Raw genomic sequence first — 19,854 nt, 5'->3', positions numbered from 1 at the left:
ATTTACTGCTTTTACATAGTACACTTTTATTAACATTTCAAGCATCTCTATCTAGTCTAATTTAAAGCAAATCTCGATGTTCCCTTTTTTTAATTTGCCATGACACATCATTTCATACTAATGGTGTTAAAGTGATCCGTAATGATTTAGATGGTAGGGAGACCTATGTCTGCCATCCCCTTTAAAAAGGAGAAACATCACATTTAAAGCAATTATTTAACCAGGGGAACTTGTACTGAACTTTTTAAATGTATCTACTTTACATTTGAAATTTAAAAAAAACATTGCAAAAAATGATGGCAAATAAATTTTATTTATTAACCATTTTATAATTAAAATTCTTGATTTATTAACTTATCAAACTCATTAAATCAAAAATAAAAAAGTAATAATATAAATTTTAGAAGTATGAATTAAGTTTAAAACTTACCAAGAAAATTAGTAATTAGACTGGCACTTGCTGATGTCATTCCAAGAGAGCAATTTGTTAGTTCGTTTTTTAGAATATTGTCTGGGTTCAAAAGAGGTGCTATATATATCACCCTTCTGTTTATTAACTAAACAAAATACAAAATTACATCAGAGACACTTAATAAAATATTTACATTATGTTTATATTTTGAAATTACAATAAATGTATATTTAAAATAAATTGTGCATGAAATATTAAATGGTATTTAATAAGTGAAATAAATATATAATTAAATGTCTTACTCAATTGTTTGAATACTAATCATAATTTTTACATTTCTATTGAGCATTTTTATCTTGTTACAAAAAGTAAAAAAAATAGCTTACATCAGTTATGGTAGTGTCTTTTTCATACAAAGATACTAAATATTTTGCTAACTGAATAAGTAATTCAGTTGTCACAGGTTCATAACCATTTAAGCCAGCCATAAATCTAATACCAGGTAATTGTAAATTCTCCTTATCATGATTATTAATTTCCAGTACCCATAATTGCTTATGGTTCTTGCTCTCACCTAGGCTATAAAAAACAAAGAAAAATTCAGATTTAAAATGTACTGGATATTTTTGATCACAATAAAAATTCATATAATTATAACAAATAATAAATTACACATAGAATTATCTCAAAACATTAATTAAACAAAAATATGAATATACAACAACAAATTACAATTCAAAATTAAATTAAAATTAAATGAAGTAACAGATTATGTGACTTACAGAACATTTTATTCCAAATATAGAGACATATATTTCAACTTTAGTAACACAAGCAAAATTAAATAAATCCATTTAAATTGAGTAAAATTTTTACCTGTAAATTTTTGTTATCCTAGGATTAATATTTTTTATTTCCTTTAATGATTTTTCAATTTTAGAATAGTCAGTAAGTGAAACTTGAGAAATAACAGTATCTAAAACCACATCAAGATTGATTAATTTCCCACTTTCAACATTAATTGATTTACTGACATTCTCATGGCCAGGAGAAGCATCTGAAATGAAAGAACTTTCAAATTATACAGCTCCATTAAAATATATAGAAACAAATACATTTAAAGAATAAGGATCCTCTCACAAAAATTAAGTAAGCAGCTTAAGGAAAAGGTTCATAATTAGCTGACAAGAAATAAGATTATGAGCAATGCTAAGGCATTAAATTTCTTTTACCAAAAATTATACCTTGTAAATAGCATAAAATTTTAATATTATAACAAACACACCTTAAAAGCTTAAGTAATAAAAAATTCTAACTAACTTCTCAAAAATTATACCTTGTAAATAGCATAAAATTTTAATATTATAACAAACACATCTTAAAAGTTTAAGTAATAAAAAATTCTAACTAGATTTATCAATCCAATTTAATCATAAAAAAGTACCACTCAATGAAAAATGGTTTCAAATTTGTTAGTTTTTACAAATGTGGCAAAATTTTCTCTTGTTTTTAAAACCTTTCAAATGTTTGCACATATATTTGCCTTTTTATCAAAGAGATTTTGATTAGCTTGACACTAAGTGAAACCAAAATCATGGTCAAGATACAGAATAGTCTTTCCCATCCAATAGAAATTAGAAATGATGTACGACAGGGAGATGCCTTGGCATGTCTTCTCTTTAATCTAGCATTAGAAAAAATAGTAAGGGACTCAAACATCAACACCCGAGGAAATATCTTCAACAAATCAGTTCAAATATTGGCTTTTGCTGATGATTTAGATATTATCGCTAGAACGCAGACAGCACTACCACAATCCTTTTTATGTCTGGAGAAGGAAGCCATTAAGATGGGATTAAGAATCAANTTGCTTAATTGTACAAAAAATTAAAGAAATATTTTACCACCATTAATGGAATTTCCATTTTTCAGGTAAGAGCATATTCCTTTCTGATTATTTCGGCAATTAACTCTAAGAATTAACTGTAACAATTACTTGAAGACAATTAATAATTAGCTATAAGAACTCTGCACAGCTGATTTTTGTCTCATTCTGTAAGAAATCAAGCATGATGAATTTTGCTGCTTTCTTTTAAAAATAAAAAAAAATTATATTTGTGCTACAGTTAATTGATATTATTATAAAAAGAAATAACTCACAGTTTAAGATATGCTGCCCTGCAGGCAAGATAACGCTGTAAAAACCCATAGTCGAATCAACAGGTATAAGTCTTTCTTTCCCAAGTAAATGTACAGATGAATTGGGAAGAGGATAACCATCATTACTTTTAATGTGGCCAACAACACCTGAAATAAAATGGCCATTTAATTAAATTACACAAAACCTAAAACAGACTTAGTTTAAATGTATGCCTCAATATAATTTAATTTCCTGAAAAAATCTGGAAAACTAAATATTAAAATAATGCCAATAAAGCATAAATTATTCCCACACTATTTGTGTAAAGCATGTTTCATAGATAAACATGCAACTTGTGTTTTGATAACTTAAATGACAGATATAAATTATTAGTTCAGTTACAGTAACCAAATAATTCGAATTAGAACTGTGGTCACAAGATTATCAGAAAAAATTTAATTTACTTTTTTCTGCCTATATAGTTCCTAAGAAAGAAGATATGCTCCTAAAAAATTAACCGTAAGTGTTAAATACAAATTTCCGTAAGTGTTAAATACAAAAAAAAAAAAAAAAGCATAAGTCATTTTATTTAGATATATTGAAAGTTTGATTAATACAGTAATAGTGGAAGTGGATTGTTAAGGATATTTTTACTTCATTTATCTTTTGTGATGTTCATCTGTAAACAATTATATTAGAACTCTGTATGTAACATTTTCTGTTTATAAAACAACAAATCAAAAAACTCAAAAAATTATAAGGAATACTTAGAATTTTTTTTAAATATACCTTTTATAGAAGTTAAAATGTGGTAATTGGAATAAAGTATAACTTAATACCTATTATAAATTAGATCTGCAATATTAGATTTTGATGATGCATATACTATTTAGTAAAAATAAATAAAAAAAATTACATAAAAGTTTTTTTTTTAAAAATAAATTCCGTAACTGAAGAGTGTTAAAGCAAAAATTCAAATAATTAACATAACTTAAAGATCTAACAATTCCTTCTACTTGCAATTCTTATTTCTTTTTATTTAAAAATATTTTGCATGGTTCAATCATTCTGCTACATCTGCTGTTCATAATTGATAAACAGACTAAATGTTATAACAGTCATTATAAAATGAAAGGGATATAATAATAATACTAGATAATATAATTGTATAAAGAACGTTATAAAATCGTAGTAATAATCCTTGAAGTATTAATCCTTTATTAAAATTTTGCTCATAGAAAACAATTAACAGACAAGTAAAAATTATTTGAGAAATGTTAAAACGATTTCAAAATTTAAAACTTATAACACATTAAAAAAATACGGCCAAACTTTCTTTACTTATTATTTTCTTTGCATAAAAAAACCCCCGACCATTCAAAAATAAACTCATCAATTTGTATAATCACTTAAAAGAAAATTAAAGAAATTAGGTATTAAAATTATCTAAATGTTGAATAAAATACCTTCAGAGGATGCTTGAAGAAAACTAATCAGTGAACGCAGATTATTGCGCCATAATTCTGGTAGAACACTAGGATCTGGATTGTTACCACAACTTATATGAGCTGCAACCTACAAAGTAAATAAAATTGAATAAATTATATGATGATAAAAAAAAAAACTATCAGATAGCTGAAAGAAGTTATTCTCATTAAAAAAAATGTGTNAAACAGAAAGATCCGCGGGTGTTTTATAAAAAGGGCCGCCGGCAGTATTGGACAAATTCAAGGACCTATCAAGTTTTTCAAGGACCTAAGACGTTTTTCAAGCACTTTCAAGGACCTAAATTTAGCAAAAAAAAATTCAAGGACTTTCAAGGACTCTCAAGGACCGTGGGAACCCTGAAGTAGCATAAATATTATTAATATTCATACACAAATCAGGACAATTTTATAAAAGGAAACCAAAGTAAAAGCAAAAAACTGACAGGAATTGGGTAAAATAATAAGAATTTAATATGATTTTCATATGATTGATTAATATAATTTTCATGCATCCTTTCAAAATCAAACATTTCTATTATAAGAGTGCAAATCCTTTTTGAATAAAGGGCACTTGTACAGAAGGTTGTCTAATGAAAAATTGCATGCCCAAGTATTTAGTCATGTTGCTGGCAATAGTGGCAATTTTTATATAAACGTCAGTATTTATTACATTAAATACTTTTTATCACTCAACTTAGTGATATATTTGAATGAAATTAAATGCTTTTAAATATTAAAACTCAAAACTAAAAAATATCGAACTGATACCTTTCAAAAAAAATTTCCTTCATAGCAAAACTAAATTTATACAGAGAAAAATACAATTTAATGGTTTTTTATCACATCATATAATACAAAAGTTTATTTTAAAATAAATTAACTGTAATGTTCATAGAATAAATGCAAAAAATAAATAACTATTTTATTGAAATATTATTTCATTTCAATGATTATTTTTATTTATTGCAAATGCAAATTAAATATTTTCAGAAGTTTCATGGGTTCTAAAATAATATACAATAAAACAAATGCATTATAGCCCAAAATAAGATTAAACAATGGGTTGGGAATATAATTTTAAGTTCAGAACACTTATATTTAGTAAATAAGAGATTGTATGAATGCTAGGAACTTCTTAAGGTGCAAAAAAATTAGAAAACAAGGTGAAAAACAGTAAAGAGTTAACCCACATTCTAATATTGTATTAAAAATATCAAGACTTAAAAAAATAAAAACATGTGGTATAAATAGCAAAAACTGAAAAGCAAAAAAAAAAGAAAGATAAATAACTTGGATTGACAACGAAATTGGCAAAAATAAAGCAAGTAAAAAGTAATTTTTAAATTATGCTATTCAAAACTCATAATAATATCGCATTAAAAATATCAGGATTTTAACAGTGAACACATTAAATGATGAAATGACTATAAATAGTACAGATAGTTATATAATAATGAACATAAATGTCTAAAATATAGTAAAAATGTGGTTTGAGATCTAATAAAAACGTAATATTTGAATAAGTTATAAGTTATTTGAATGAGTTTTAAATGCTTATTATTTTGTCAACAATATACTTACTTCAAAATTTAAATCTCAATGACAAGTTGCAAAATAAATTTTGTCTTGCTACTTTAACTAAATGCTAACACTAACGTATGAATAGTGGATTGCTTGCAACAAGAACAAATAGTAACAAACAAGTCCAAAATAATAAACAAGTCCAAAAGAACCTTCATCAGGACTGCCAAAATAGCGAGTTTATTCAAAATATAACAAACTTATTGCTTTATTTAACAATATATACTATATAAATAGCTACGACAAATTTTCCCTTAACCTTTTCCTTAATTGTGTAGGGGTCAGAGTACTGGCCTAGCATTGGAAAGGTTCTGGGCTCGAATCCCGTGCAAGGCATGGATGTTCTTTCATTCTCTGTACTATCTGTCCTTACTGTGGAAACAACGTTGGCCCACCTAATATGGTGCCCCTGAAAGAGTGGCCGAAAAATATGCCGGAATTGACAAAATGTTAACTCAGGTGGGCAATGGAAGTATTAAAAAAATTCTCTTAATTTCTTTTAGAATTGCTTAATAATATTAATATCTTATGAAATGCAGCAGATTTGTGCTCAGAGGGTATATTATTTATTTCCTTTTTTGAAAATAAAATTATCTGCTTAAAAATGTTGTCTTGAACAATAAGTTGTAGTAAGTAGCTCTTAACCTTCTAAATGGAAATTGTGAAGGTACAGAGATTGAGATTTGCTTTTGTTTACATTTATATTGAAAATATCATCCATATGTACCATATACTAAGAAAATGACAAATATTTAACCCTCTACTTGAAACATCAAACAAAATTGTCTGAGATTTATAATAAAGAGAAAAATTTACTCAAAAAACAAATAGAAGTTTACATAATCAAAATTTTAATCATGACCAGTGTCCAGAATAAATATCCAAAAGATAAAATAAAATTTTAATTCATTTTAGAGCGCAAACATTTTGTTAAATAAGCATATCAATTGAAAGATATAGTAATACAAAATCAGAAAGATATAGTATAATCATAAATACATACTGCAATAGTTCCATGCTTAGTAAAAGCATAATCCAATAGAGTATTAGTTGTTAGATCAGATGGACTTAATGAAGTTTGTTCTCCACACATTGAAGCCTTAGATAAAAGAGGGTGGTTCTGAACAAATGCCCTGGATAAATCACTGAAGGTCGCAGAATCCAAAACATCATTTTCAATGCTTTGAGGTAAGCTTCAACATAATCAATTATAATTACAAAAAACTTGTAAGTCAAACATTTAATTCAAATAAAGAATTATTAAAAGGTAATAGTTAAAAGAATTAACATTTATAGTTTTGGGTTCAATCTATAAAATAAAATAATTGATATATTCTTTATATTTCATGTCCTTGGTGATGATAACTTGTAGAATTTTAACCTCCATAACCCCCTCCTGACTGACAACATGATGTTGCAGGAATGCCTTATTTTGCATTCTACATCTAAAATTTTGAAGGATGTTTAACTTTAGTCTTACATATTTTGTTTAATGTATAGAAATATAATTTGTATAAATTATAATTTGTATAAGTAAAGAGAAATGAGTCTTAAATAAGAACACTGGTAATTGATTACAAATGATGAACAGGAACTCTAAATCTGTAATTAATTAATTTACCTAAATCTGTAATTAATTAATTTACCTAAATCTGTAATTAATAAATTTACCTAAATCTGTAATTATCTAATCATACGACTTACAGTCTATGAATTAAACACACAGCAATCTTAATATTTCATTTAATTATGGCAAAAAAGTTAGCCTAGCTTAAAGGAAATATAAAAAAGTAATAAAATTCAATGTTTATAATCTTTAAAGACATTAATTACTTATGGTAACAACCCAACTTCACAAGCTGGCAAAAGTCGATAATCTATTGAGCAAATGTTTAATTAAGTAGGGTTAATTTCTGATGGCTAAATTAATTAAATTAGTCTGAATTACAATCTTATTAAATTAAATTTTTTGTGAGCCCAAGACAGAAAAAAAATGTATACACAAATTAGCCTTAATATAACATGCGTATAAATAGCAAAAAAAAAAAAGATGAAAAGAAAGGATGAAAATTATACACAAAAAATTTATGCTAATATAATTTGAATTTCTCATAATATAAATATATTTTTAAAGGAATTTATTACTTTTTAAAAAATGCAATAAACTTTTACATAGTATCGGAAATGACTTTCTAATTTTTTGTTTTAAAAAGTCACGTTAACTAAAAAAATTTATTAGATATTTAAAAAGCATAAATTTTCATACATAACTGCAAACCAATTTTAAAAGTTTTTGAGAGTTGTGAAAATATTTATGCGTACCAAATGAGTAATTTCCAATCTGCCGCATTTATTTACATCTTTCTACCGACATAATATTTACTGTATTTAATTATTTAAAAATTATTTTAGCAATTTTAAAAAAGAAATCTGAGGTGAAAAATTATAGAGCGATTGTAAAAGAAAAATGTAGTGATAGTCTACAGTGCCAGCTGCTATGCTGCAGGGTTCCTATACAAGGGGTGATGTTCTTACACCTTTCTTCTTATTTAAAATTACATTTTTTATCTTATTTCACAATGGCATTAAAATAATGCTTGATGTGCCTTGTTCAACTGGTCCACAACAGTTTTATTAAATAAATGCAATTACATAAATGTATTTTATAGTGTAGTTTTTTATCTTATAAATAAAGTGTTGTCATTCCCTGGGAAGGATAGCTACGAAGTCTTTTTCTTTTTATACCGCCAGATGGCGTTCTTTTTAAATTTGTATGTGTTTGTTTGCTTTTTGTTAATAAACTTTTACTTTCTGTCTAAATCTCGATCCACGGACTACAGTTGGCAGCACGGCTGTGGTTTTGAAAATTATGACGCAGTAAAAAGTTTCACTTAGTTTCGCCGTAATTTACATCGTTTAGATTCCAAAATCAAAATGAACAGGGATCTGCCGAGTATCCCACTGCTGAACAGTGATAACTTCCACCAGTGGAGTATTAAAGTCAAGGCTTTGCTGACACTTAAGAAAATAGCTAATGTGCTAACTGAAGAAGCCCCCGTTAATCCAAAGTTGCGGGAACAATGGACATTAAACAATGATGACGCAGTTGCATACATACAACTATCGCTTTCTGATGACCAAAGTCTTCAGTTCGCAAACGAAACTAACGCAAAAATTCTATGGGAAAAAATTCAAAGCACATTTACTGGTAAAACCGAAGATCGAAAAATCGATGCAAGTAACGAAATAAAAAATCTTGAAATGAAGGAAAATGAAAATGTGTCAGACTATATTGCAAGATCACGAGGACTTAAAACGAAATGTTCATCACTTGGACTGGAAATTTCTGAAAGAGAACTTGTTTATTATACTGTTAGAGGATTAAGAGGAAAATTTGCAAAAGTAAGGGAAATCCTAAAAACCCAACGCAAAACAAATGGAGGAAATTTTAGAAATACTGCGCGAGGAAGAAAACATCTTATCAAAATTAAGAAATGATATTCCCAGACGAACAGAAGCATTCGGAGTAAGACATAAAAATGAAAATAGAATCAGGAAGAAATGTTTCATCTGCCATAAAACGAATCACCTAGCTAAAGACTGCTATTTCCGAAACAAGAACGAGGGAAATCAAAACCAAACATCTCAAGAAAAAAGAACATTTTCGAACTATAAATCGGGCATGAACAAAATCAAAAACAATAACGCTCATTGTGCATTTGAAAATCAAGATAAACATTCTAGTGAAAATTTTGCACTTACCGCAGAACAAGAACAACACCAAATAAATTCNAGTTTATTCAAAATATAACAAACTTATTGCTTTATTTAACAATATATACTATATAAATAGCTACGACAAATTTTCCCTTAACCTTTTCCTTAATTGTGTAGGGGTCAGAGTACTGGCCTAGCATTGGAAAGGTTCTGGGCTCGAATCCCGTGCAAGGCATGGATGTTCTTTCATTCTCTGTACTATCTGTCCTTACTGTGGAAACAACGTTGGCCCACCTAATATGGTGCCCCTGAAAGAGTGGCCGAAAAATATGCCGGAATTGACAAAATGTTAACTCAGGTGGGCAATGGAAGTATTAAAAAAATTCTCTTAATTTCTTTTAGAATTGCTTAATAATATTAATATCTTATGAAATGCAGCAGATTTGTGCTCAGAGGGTATATTATTTATTTCCTTTTTTGAAAATAAAATTATCTGCTTAAAAATGTTGTCTTGAACAATAAGTTGTAGTAAGTAGCTCTTAACCTTCTAAATGGAAATTGTGAAGGTACAGAGATTGAGATTTGCTTTTGTTTACATTTATATTGAAAATATCATCCATATGTACCATATACTAAGAAAATGACAAATATTTAACCCTCTACTTGAAACATCAAACAAAATTGTCTGAGATTTATAATAAAGAGAAAAATTTACTCAAAAAACAAATAGAAGTTTACATAATCAAAATTTTAATCATGACCAGTGTCCAGAATAAATATCCAAAAGATAAAATAAAATTTTAATTCATTTTAGAGCGCAAACATTTTGTTAAATAAGCATATCAATTGAAAGATATAGTAATACAAAATCAGAAAGATATAGTATAATCATAAATACATACTGCAATAGTTCCATGCTTAGTAAAAGCATAATCCAATAGAGTATTAGTTGTTAGATCAGATGGACTTAATGAAGTTTGTTCTCCACACATTGAAGCCTTAGATAAAAGAGGGTGGTTCTGAACAAATGCCCTGGATAAATCACTGAAGGTCGCAGAATCCAAAACATCATTTTCAATGCTTTGAGGTAAGCTTCAACATAATCAATTATAATTACAAAAAACTTGTAAGTCAAACATTTAATTCAAATAAAGAATTATTAAAAGGTAATAATAGTTAAAAGAACTAAAATTTATAGTTTTGGGTTTAATCTATAAAATAAAATAATTGATATATTCTTAATATTTCATGTCTGTGGTGATGATAAATTATAGAATTTTAACCTCCATAACCTCCTCCTGACCCACAACATGATGTTGCAGGAATGCTTTATTTTACATTTAAAATTTTGAAAGATGTTTAACTTTAGTTCTATATATTTTGATTAGTAATTTGGTATAGAATAATTTGTATAAATAAAAAAAAACGAGTCTCAAATAACAACACTGGTAATTGATTTTAAAATGATGAACAGGAACTCTAAATAACTTAACCTAAATCTGTAATTCATTAATCATGCGACTTACAGTCTATGAATTAAACACACAGCAATCTTAATATTTCATTTAATTATGGCAACAAAAAAAAACTAGCCTAGCTTAAAGAAAATATAAAAAAGTAATAAAATTCAATGTTTATAATCTTTGAAGATATTAATTACTTATGGTTACAACCCAACTTCACAAACTGGCAAAAGTGGATAGTCTATTGAGCAAATGTTTAATTAAGTAGGGTTAATTTCTGGTGGCTGAATTTATTGAATCAGTCTGAATTACAATCTTATTAAATTCAATTTTTTTTGAGCCCAAGACAGAAAAAAAATTTATAGAAAAATTAGGCTTAATGTAAAACTGCAAAGAAAAAATGAAAATTATACAAAAAAAATTTATGTTAATATAATTTGAATTTTTCATATTATAAATATATTTTTAAAGGAATTTATAACTTTTTAAAAAATGCAATAAACTTTTATATAGTACTGGAAATGACTTTCCATTTTTTTTTGTTTTAAAAAGTCACGTGAACTAAAAAAATAATAATTAGATATTGAAAAAGCATAAATTTTCATACATAACTGCAAACTAATTTTAAAAGTTTTTGAGAGTTGTGAAAATATTTATGAGTACCAAATGAGTAATTTCCAACCTGCTGCAGTTATTTACATCTTTCTCCCAACATAATATTTACTGTATTTAATTTTTTAAAAATTATTTTAGCAATTTTTAAAAAGAAATCTGAGGTGAAAAAGGATAGCACGATTGTAAAAGAAAAATGTAGTGATAGTCTGCAGTGCCGGCTGCTATGCTGCAGGGTTCCTATACAAGGGATGATGTTCTTGCATTTTTCTTTTTATTTAAAATTAAATTTTTTATCTTATTTTACAAATAATGCTTGATGTGCCTTGTTCAACTGGTTCACAACAGTTTTATTAAATAAATGCAATTACATAAATATATTTTATATTAGTGTAGTTTTTTATCTTATAAATAAAGCAAAATAAAGCATACAAGCATTTAATTATAAAAGCAGATAAGAATAATGCTGAATGGCTTTAGTTGACACAAAATAAAATTGCAGTTAAACTTTGTGATGAAAATAAGCTTTTTATAGTCAGTTTTAAATATTTTAAAATTAAAAACATTATCGACTAATAAAACAAAATCTATAACACCATAATATCACATTTAACTTTTAAAAAAACTACCATAAAGTAAAGTATAATGATTATCTCAAAAATCGAATAAAAATCACCATGTTGATTATTATTTTTGCTTTAGTTATAATAAAAAATTTTTTAAAAAGTAACTTTTCATAGAACAGAATTTAACTCCTATCACAGTATTTGATGGCATTTTTTAGTTACCTACTTTGAATGCTCTTCATTAGTCCTTCTATAAAATTTTTTTTTTATAAAAGTATAATTATTCTCTCAAAAATCAAATAAAAATCAACAGGTTGATTATTATATTTGCTTTAGAACAATAAATATTTTTTAGAAAAAGTTTTATTTTCATAGGAAAGGATTTAACTTTTATCACAGTATTTTACTGTGATAAAAGTTAAATCCTTTCACTCAAAGATAAATAAAAAGATTCAATTCAAAGATAAATAAAAAGTTGGATAAATTATTTAAAGTACAGCAAACATGACACACCGCCTTTACTAATAAAATTTTATTGCAATGCAATAAGTCTAAAAGAATAACTTGAAGCGGAAAGCTATAGAGTTCTTTCTAAATTTTACCTTACAATGAATTGCAGAAATATTATTTCAAAAATTTTTATGGGATAAAAAATGAACAAGGATAAAAAATTAAAAAAAATATTCAATGGAAGAAGCAAATGAGATGTTAAGTTATTTAATCAATGATGTTTGAAAGTTAACTAGAAAAATATTTTTCTTTATGTTATTGAAATCAGAAAATCCACCTTTAAGAGTTAGCTTTAATCTGATTAAATGACTTACAGAAATTTTTAAGTTTATCAATTTAAAATTTTTTCTTAAGTATATAAGCTGGGATATTAAATAAGACTAAAGTGAATATTTAATTAAGTGAGTGAAGTGATCTGAAAAGAACTGTGTGAGCAGTCTAGGTTGGCATCTGAAGTTCTGCAAAATTCTGGAGCTTCCTAATTCTTATTAAAAAATTCAACGTTTGATGAAAAGAATGAGGTAAGTAGACAATCAAATGTAGCTGATGGTAAATAACAAATAATGGCATTAAAGATGTAACTATTTGATAACTTTATGCAATACATTTCTTAATATACTAATCATTTAATGGGTAATAAAATGAGGGCAATTATTAAAAAAAATAGCTTTAAAGAAAAAAAAGTCATAAAATGAAAATTTTCAAAAAAGTTTAGTTATAAAATGCAATATAAATATTTATTTAAGCATAAATAAATATAATTATAAAAATAAGTCAATATGATAAGTAGGGAGAATTGAAAATAAACAATATATAAAAAAAATTATACGCTGAATAGCAAAATAAAATGTTAAACTAAGCTTAAATTTACCATGAAAATACACTCTGTTACAAAAATCCAACAACAAGGATAAGTATTAAAAAAATTTAAAAATTATATGTAAGTGACTATGCACTACAATGAAAAATATAATCACAGAAAAAACATTTAAACGAAATTATGTTTAAAAATAAAAAAGTTGTTACAAAAATCAGCTAAAATAATAAAAAATACAAATAATTAAAAATATCTCAGCTAAAAACAAATAACGCACATATTTAGAATATAATAGTGTAGTACCTCATTTCTAAACCTTCTTCTTCAATACTTATTAATGAAGAATAATGATAAGAGTTAAGATTATTTTTTAAGCCTTCAACCGGTGCAAACACTCCCTCGAAATCATCCCCAAATTTATCTCCAAAATCTAAGTCATTTGATGTATTTTTTTCTCTGGGATGTGACTTTCCAAATTCTCTGTTATCCACAGAAGGTATTATGTGTATTGCCAAATCCTCCAATAATTTAACAATTTTAGGATCTTTTTGTTTATAACCTGAAAATAACATAATTAGAGTTAAAAGCAATACTAGTTTAATAACATTAAATATTATAACACTTGTCAGTGATTGGAGCTAAAGTGCTATAAGTGATGAAATTATTGCAGTTGAAACTTTTTTCGACCCTCAAATGATTTGCAACTTTTCTTACTTCTTTTTCATACCCTCAAATGTGACTCTACACTCATGATCAAAATTAGAAGAATGTGTGCATGTTATTTCAATTGAGAGCTACATATTTTACTCTGTAGCTCTCAATTCTTAAAGGAAATTAAAGAGCTTTAACAAAATCAGAAGTATTTCTTTAATTAAATATCTTGCTGTCAAAAAAGGCATAGAAATCGAAGGTTGAAAGAAAAAATGCAAAAACAAATAATATATATTGAAAAACTGGCTCATAAGCATGAATAGATAATTTTTTATAAATTGCCATGTAGAAATTGCTTTAAAATTGTTATTCAAAACTATTTTTTTATAAATCTTAAACTTTTTTGAGTGTAAATTGCATCCTCCAGCATAACTCTTCTCCTAAATGAGTGACTTTGTTGCTTAAAGCAGTTTGTAATCATTACATTAAAAAAAATACTTTTTAAAACCTACTCATGGCTAGAAAGCCATTGCAAGCTGTAAATTAAATTGGATTTTTTAGGATGAGGCAATATTCTAGAAAAGCTAATTTAGTTGTTAAAAAACACATCACTTAAATAACAAAAGCTTTGAATACAAATTTGTTATTATGCATAAAAGATACATTTTTTTCATTTAATCCTAATAATTTTCAAATGAAATGGTTAACTGAGTGTACACAATGACAAAATCCACAAACTGGAATAGAATCTAGAGAACTCCTAGTGTTTACTTTCATTTAAGGTATGTTTATGAGACAATGCATAAACAGGCTTGATATTATAGCAAGAGTTATTATTATAGTATTTTATAAATTTAAAGAAATCCAAATCCATAAATCTATTTAGAAAAGTTAATATCACAGCCTGAATAAAGTGTATGAGTTGCAATGTTTTGAGTGCTACCTTCAGTTTTGTATGGTTAATGGATTTACAAAATGGAAAAGTAAATAGTACAGTTACATTATAGGATATTGTGCTTTTATGCTTAGCCATAAAAATAAATTGGAAGTAGTATCCAGTAGTATTACAAATTTTAACTAACACCACCTGTGTTCAGCTTCATTTGGTTAAGCATCCACATTATTTTAAGAAATTTATGTTTTTATTTCATGAAAAAAAGGTCTTAAGAAATTGCTGTTTTAGAAATTTTGATTTAGCTCCGATGTTTCATTAGTGTAAATTTTTTAATACTGTGTTTGATACTGCATTCTTACAAATATTAACTAGTGCATTAGTCTTTGTTATGAACCATTTTTAAGAATTTTTCAATGATAGTAATAAAGTTTCTAATAATGAATATACAAAGATAAATATAGTAACACACTATATCATAGTTTACAGCAACCTCTATCATAGAAAACATCATCAATCAATTCAACTTATAAAAGTTGCTTACCTTCAACAAGATGACGAGCGAGCCTGAGGCATAACTCTCTTCCACTGGGTTGGTTACGATGAAGAGCACCAACAATAGCTACTTTACGTTTATGATCACTTTTTTCAACCTGAAACAAATTTTTATTACTTATAACTAGGTAATATGACTGAAAATGCAGCAGATATTTTTTTACATAAAGGTTATGAAACGTTGATGAGCATTGAAGTTAAAGCTTTATATAAAGGAAATAGTAATAAGAAACTTTTCGGCAGAAAACTACAAAATAAAAATTAACCAAGTTTCAATGTCATTCAGATCATTTAAAAACGTTTCTAGAATATTATTTTCTGACAAAATAATTAATACATTTTAAATAAGTTTTTTTTTTATTTCTTGCAATATAAAATAACACCTTTTAGCAAATACGCTCTTCGAGTTCATTAAAGTTATGAAAAAACTAATACAATAAATTTTGCCTATCTGAAAATAATATTAAATTCTAATACATAGAATTATTCATTAATTTTAATTTTTTAGATATAGGTTAAAAACTGAAACAAAAAATTAATGATTTCTTAAGAAAGTTAATACTTTTTAATATGCTTGTTTTTTTTAATCATTCAAAATTGCTTTATAAATTTAAAGATTTTGAAAGTTACCTCTGAGGATATAATTATGAAATTTAAGGCTTTTAATCCATTTCTACCAAAGTTGGCCATCGGTTTTACGAGAGCTTTATTTTCTGAGGATAGCTTTAATAACTGGTTGTGCAGTTCCATGAAATCTACATAATTGTCGTCAATGTTTTCTAAAATACCAAAATCATTTTTCTCCGACCACTCAAAAAACTTGTTATCAAGAGTGAAGTTCAATTGAATTCCTTGCACATCATCTGGAACAACGACTTGAAGAGTGCTTCGGGCATACCTGTTGGGTGATCATCAATATAAATTCAAACAAAATAATGTGCCATTACCTTTGATGACAAATAACAAAACATATAATGAGAGAACATACACGGTTTCAAAATGAAAGATATTTATTAATATACATTAACATTGCCATAGAAAGATTCAAAAGGAAAAATGAATGTTTAATTAACTAATCTTGATAATAATTGCAAATTTTGCGTACTTTAGTTAAGGTAGAAAAAAACAATATCATAATGAACAATTGTTGGAATTTTAAGTAATACTAAGGTAATGTCAGAGTAGTTAAGGTACTGAACTCTCATCGTGTAGGGTTAAGGTTCAATCCCATTCACTTCTGGGTTCTATTTTTGAAACATACCCACCTTCAAAATAGAATGGCTGACAGCCTAGGAAGTAAAGGTTTCTGTTCCTAATGATGACCACATGGTCACCATCATGGCGTTGGCTTAAATTGTGAAGCCTTAACTTTCACGACCCCTTAGAAAACAATTGACTGTACAAAAGTGTTTTACTTTTTTTTGTAGCTTTGATAGTAGTTCCATTTAAAAGACGATTTCTGGTTCACGGGAAAAGGAGAGTAGTACAATAGCCGTTTATGATGATCATAGACAAAATGCCCCTAATGAGAGGATTGCTGCAAACCTGTTGGATAGCAACAATTAAAGTCGAATCAACTAATTTCTCAGCTGGCTCACATGAGAGTTATAGACCTATTGCAATTACAAGATTTCCTTGTAAGCCAAAGGAAAAAATCGCCAACTACTATGCTTTTTTCAAAATATTTTATAGAGTGGTAAGCATTTAAAAACTAAAAGTTTTCAAAATATTTGATAATTTTGCCAACATTTTAAAAGCCATACTATGATAGAGGTGGAACAAAGTGGCATTTTGTATAAACTTTTGAATTATTTAAATATAGTGGTGCCGAATATAACTTCAAATCAAATTTACAAAACAACGAATCATACGTCAAGACATAAACTTAGAGAATAATACTGGAAATTTTCCCCAAAAAGCATTGAAAGTTGGCAGCCCTAAACAGGAATCAGAAATCTACTTCTGTGCTTTTTTTTCCTTTTAAAATATGTAAAAACTTGAGAGTGTTCAGTTCTGGTTCTATGGCAAAAATTCTCCTCTTACTCATTTCTCCAACTCAAGAGTAGAGTGGCAATCTGCCAGGAGTTTCTACTACTTTTAAAGGTAGAGGAGACTTTTTTGTCAAGTCTCCTAAATGGACACTTGAAAAGTCTTAAATTTGCCAAGAAAAACAAGGTCTTCTAAAGTAGTAAGAACTGTAACAATGCTCAATTCCCCTCTGAAAAAGCTTTCTTGCTGGAGATTCATAAAAAAGAATTCATGTCTGAAATTTTCTTCCTGTTTTAGATTTTAACAGGGTTTTAACTCATCTTCAGAAAAAAAAAATTCCCCAACTTTTCCAGGTATAGCAGGAAAATTTCAATACAGTGGTAATTCTTTCCATATTTTATCTACACCATGCAAGTTTTAATCAGAAAATTTAATCAGAATATTTGCAATGTAAAATATTAAATTTATGAGCGAAAACATATAATAGAATAAGGAATAACACGGAATAATAAACACGGAAAAGTTTCCCGAAAAAGTTGAATTTTATAGAATAATCGTAATAGATAGAATTAATTAACTCCAATCTCAATAACTGATTACAGTTACTGATAATTTTGAGATTGGTTATTTTCCAGGTATGATATAGGAGTCTTCCAGGCTTTTTGTAGAAAAATGCAACTTTCCTTCAATATTCCCCGCTTTTTAGAGTTAAAATAAAATTCCCTGTCAATTCCAGGTTTTCCCTGTTCTTTCTGACCCATGGAAGCCCTGTTTAATTTTTTTTGGTTAGTTTATAAATTTTTGTATCAGGTATAGCCCCATGTAAAACTAGTTATGATTAACAAGAACAGCAACTTAAGGCAATCCACCAAATAATTGGTACTACTTTAGAACAAAATGCTACACATTAAAATAAAGTAAATTCATGAAAATATCAGATATTGTGTGCTTGTATTTCTTAACTCAAAATGATAAAGAGAAAAAAAAGTTCAGAAAAAAAGTAAAGGCTATTTTTTAGCATCTTTCAAAAGGCTTAAAGGATTTATAATTTTAAAAACTATCATTTTTTAAAAAAAGATATGACTTTCATCTAAAAAAAAACTTGACATTTAAAGGGAAAATATTGAAATTTTTTTTAATAAGACATAGTTAATCAAACATAAAAATAAAAAAATCAGTTTAATGAAAACTAAGCAGTAAAAATTAGATTTAAAATATATATATAAGCAAATTATGAAGTGTTACGAAAAATAATAATTAAATTGATGTAAAAAAATTAATAAAATGATATTGAAATAAGCAAAAAACAGAACTAAAAAAATAAATACAAGTATAAATCATACATTGTAAGCTAAATTATATAAAGCATAATTAATACCCATCAAGACTTGCAACAACCATATATTTGCCAGGAGCTAAAAGGCGCCAATAATCACCAAAGCGGGAAGATATAACATCATGATCTATTCCATCAACATGTATAGTTACATTCGATAAACCATTACCATTTGCATCTTTCACAAAACCATGGATACCACTATGAACCTGAAATAAAAATCAATTACACATTTTTCAAGTCATAGGAATTGTTAGCTTTCTCCCATTACTGCAAATATGCTATAAAAACTAAATATAAAAGGAAAGTAAAATTGGGAAAATAAACTTTTACTGATAACATCTCAGTTAGAAGCTGTCAACTATTAAAATCAAAATTTCGTAATAATTACCATACATCTTGATTTTTTAAATCCCTAAAATTTTACTAGAATCAAGGGGTCGATTTATGCATAGGTAACAAAATTGTACAGTGCACCAAAATAACGGAAATCCCTGAATAACTTTTGATCTAATTATGAGATCTTCAAGTTTTAGGACTCAATCTTAATGGTTCGTGGGGGTGACTTCAAATATGCTATGTAACTAGTGCAGCTGATATTTTAAATTATAAAATCAGACACACAAACGTACTTTCTCTGAATAAACCTAACTTTTCTTTGATGGATTTGGATGCGATTTCTTTTAAAAAAAGCTATAACATAATAATAATAAACCAAACAAAATCTTTAGATACAACATAACTGTTTACTCCCCGAGTTCTGGAAAATGCATGAAATTTTTATTAAACTAACAATACGATTCCATAGGAAAAGTAACATAACATTCAAAAAACTTCTAAGGCTTCATAATTTATATCTACCTGATCGATAAAAGCAATGAGAGGTTCTCGGTTGTGTCTCCAGTATTCTGGAAGCTGACTTGCATTTGGATACTTGAAACAACCAAGTTCCAAAGTGATTTCAAAGCAATTACTATGCAAATAGTTCCAATCTTGCATGCCGCCTGCAAAAAATAAATAGCTAAGAGAGAGGTCTTTAAATTAGCATTAAATAAATGTTTTTTAAAAGACTTTTGAAGTTTACTAAATCCATTTCAAGAAAAGTTAACAGGTGATAAAAATTCTT

At 27.0% G+C, this 19,854-nt stretch overlaps 1 protein-coding gene across 1 annotated transcript in view; it reads right to left on the bottom strand.

Moving 5' to 3' along the window:
- LOC107451613 (carboxypeptidase D) overlaps positions 1-19,854 on the bottom strand; it is a 52,256-nt gene that overhangs the window by 13,864 nt on the left and 18,538 nt on the right. The window contains exons 8-18 of the mRNA XM_071182915.1: positions 19,590-19,732; positions 18,771-18,937; positions 16,034-16,301; positions 15,393-15,501; positions 13,609-13,864; positions 10,240-10,429; positions 4,019-4,127; positions 2,573-2,719; positions 1,289-1,469; positions 799-991; positions 431-557 (exon numbers count right to left, since the gene is read on the bottom strand). Of these exons, the coding sequence (XP_071039016.1) occupies positions 431-557; positions 799-991; positions 1,289-1,469; positions 2,573-2,719; positions 4,019-4,127; positions 10,240-10,429; positions 13,609-13,864; positions 15,393-15,501; positions 16,034-16,301; positions 18,771-18,937; positions 19,590-19,732 (1,890 nt within the window). The remainder of the gene's footprint in view (positions 1-430; positions 558-798; positions 992-1,288; positions 1,470-2,572; positions 2,720-4,018; positions 4,128-10,239; positions 10,430-13,608; positions 13,865-15,392; positions 15,502-16,033; positions 16,302-18,770; positions 18,938-19,589; positions 19,733-19,854) is intronic.

The sequence above is a fragment of the Parasteatoda tepidariorum genome, chromosome 7 (genome assembly GCF_043381705.1).
Source record: "Parasteatoda tepidariorum isolate YZ-2023 chromosome 7, CAS_Ptep_4.0, whole genome shotgun sequence".
In the NCBI taxonomy this organism is placed as follows: domain Eukaryota; kingdom Metazoa; phylum Arthropoda; class Arachnida; order Araneae; family Theridiidae; genus Parasteatoda; species Parasteatoda tepidariorum.
The sequence above is the reverse complement of the archived record's forward strand: the minus strand, read 5'-3'. Positions and strand labels throughout refer to the sequence as shown.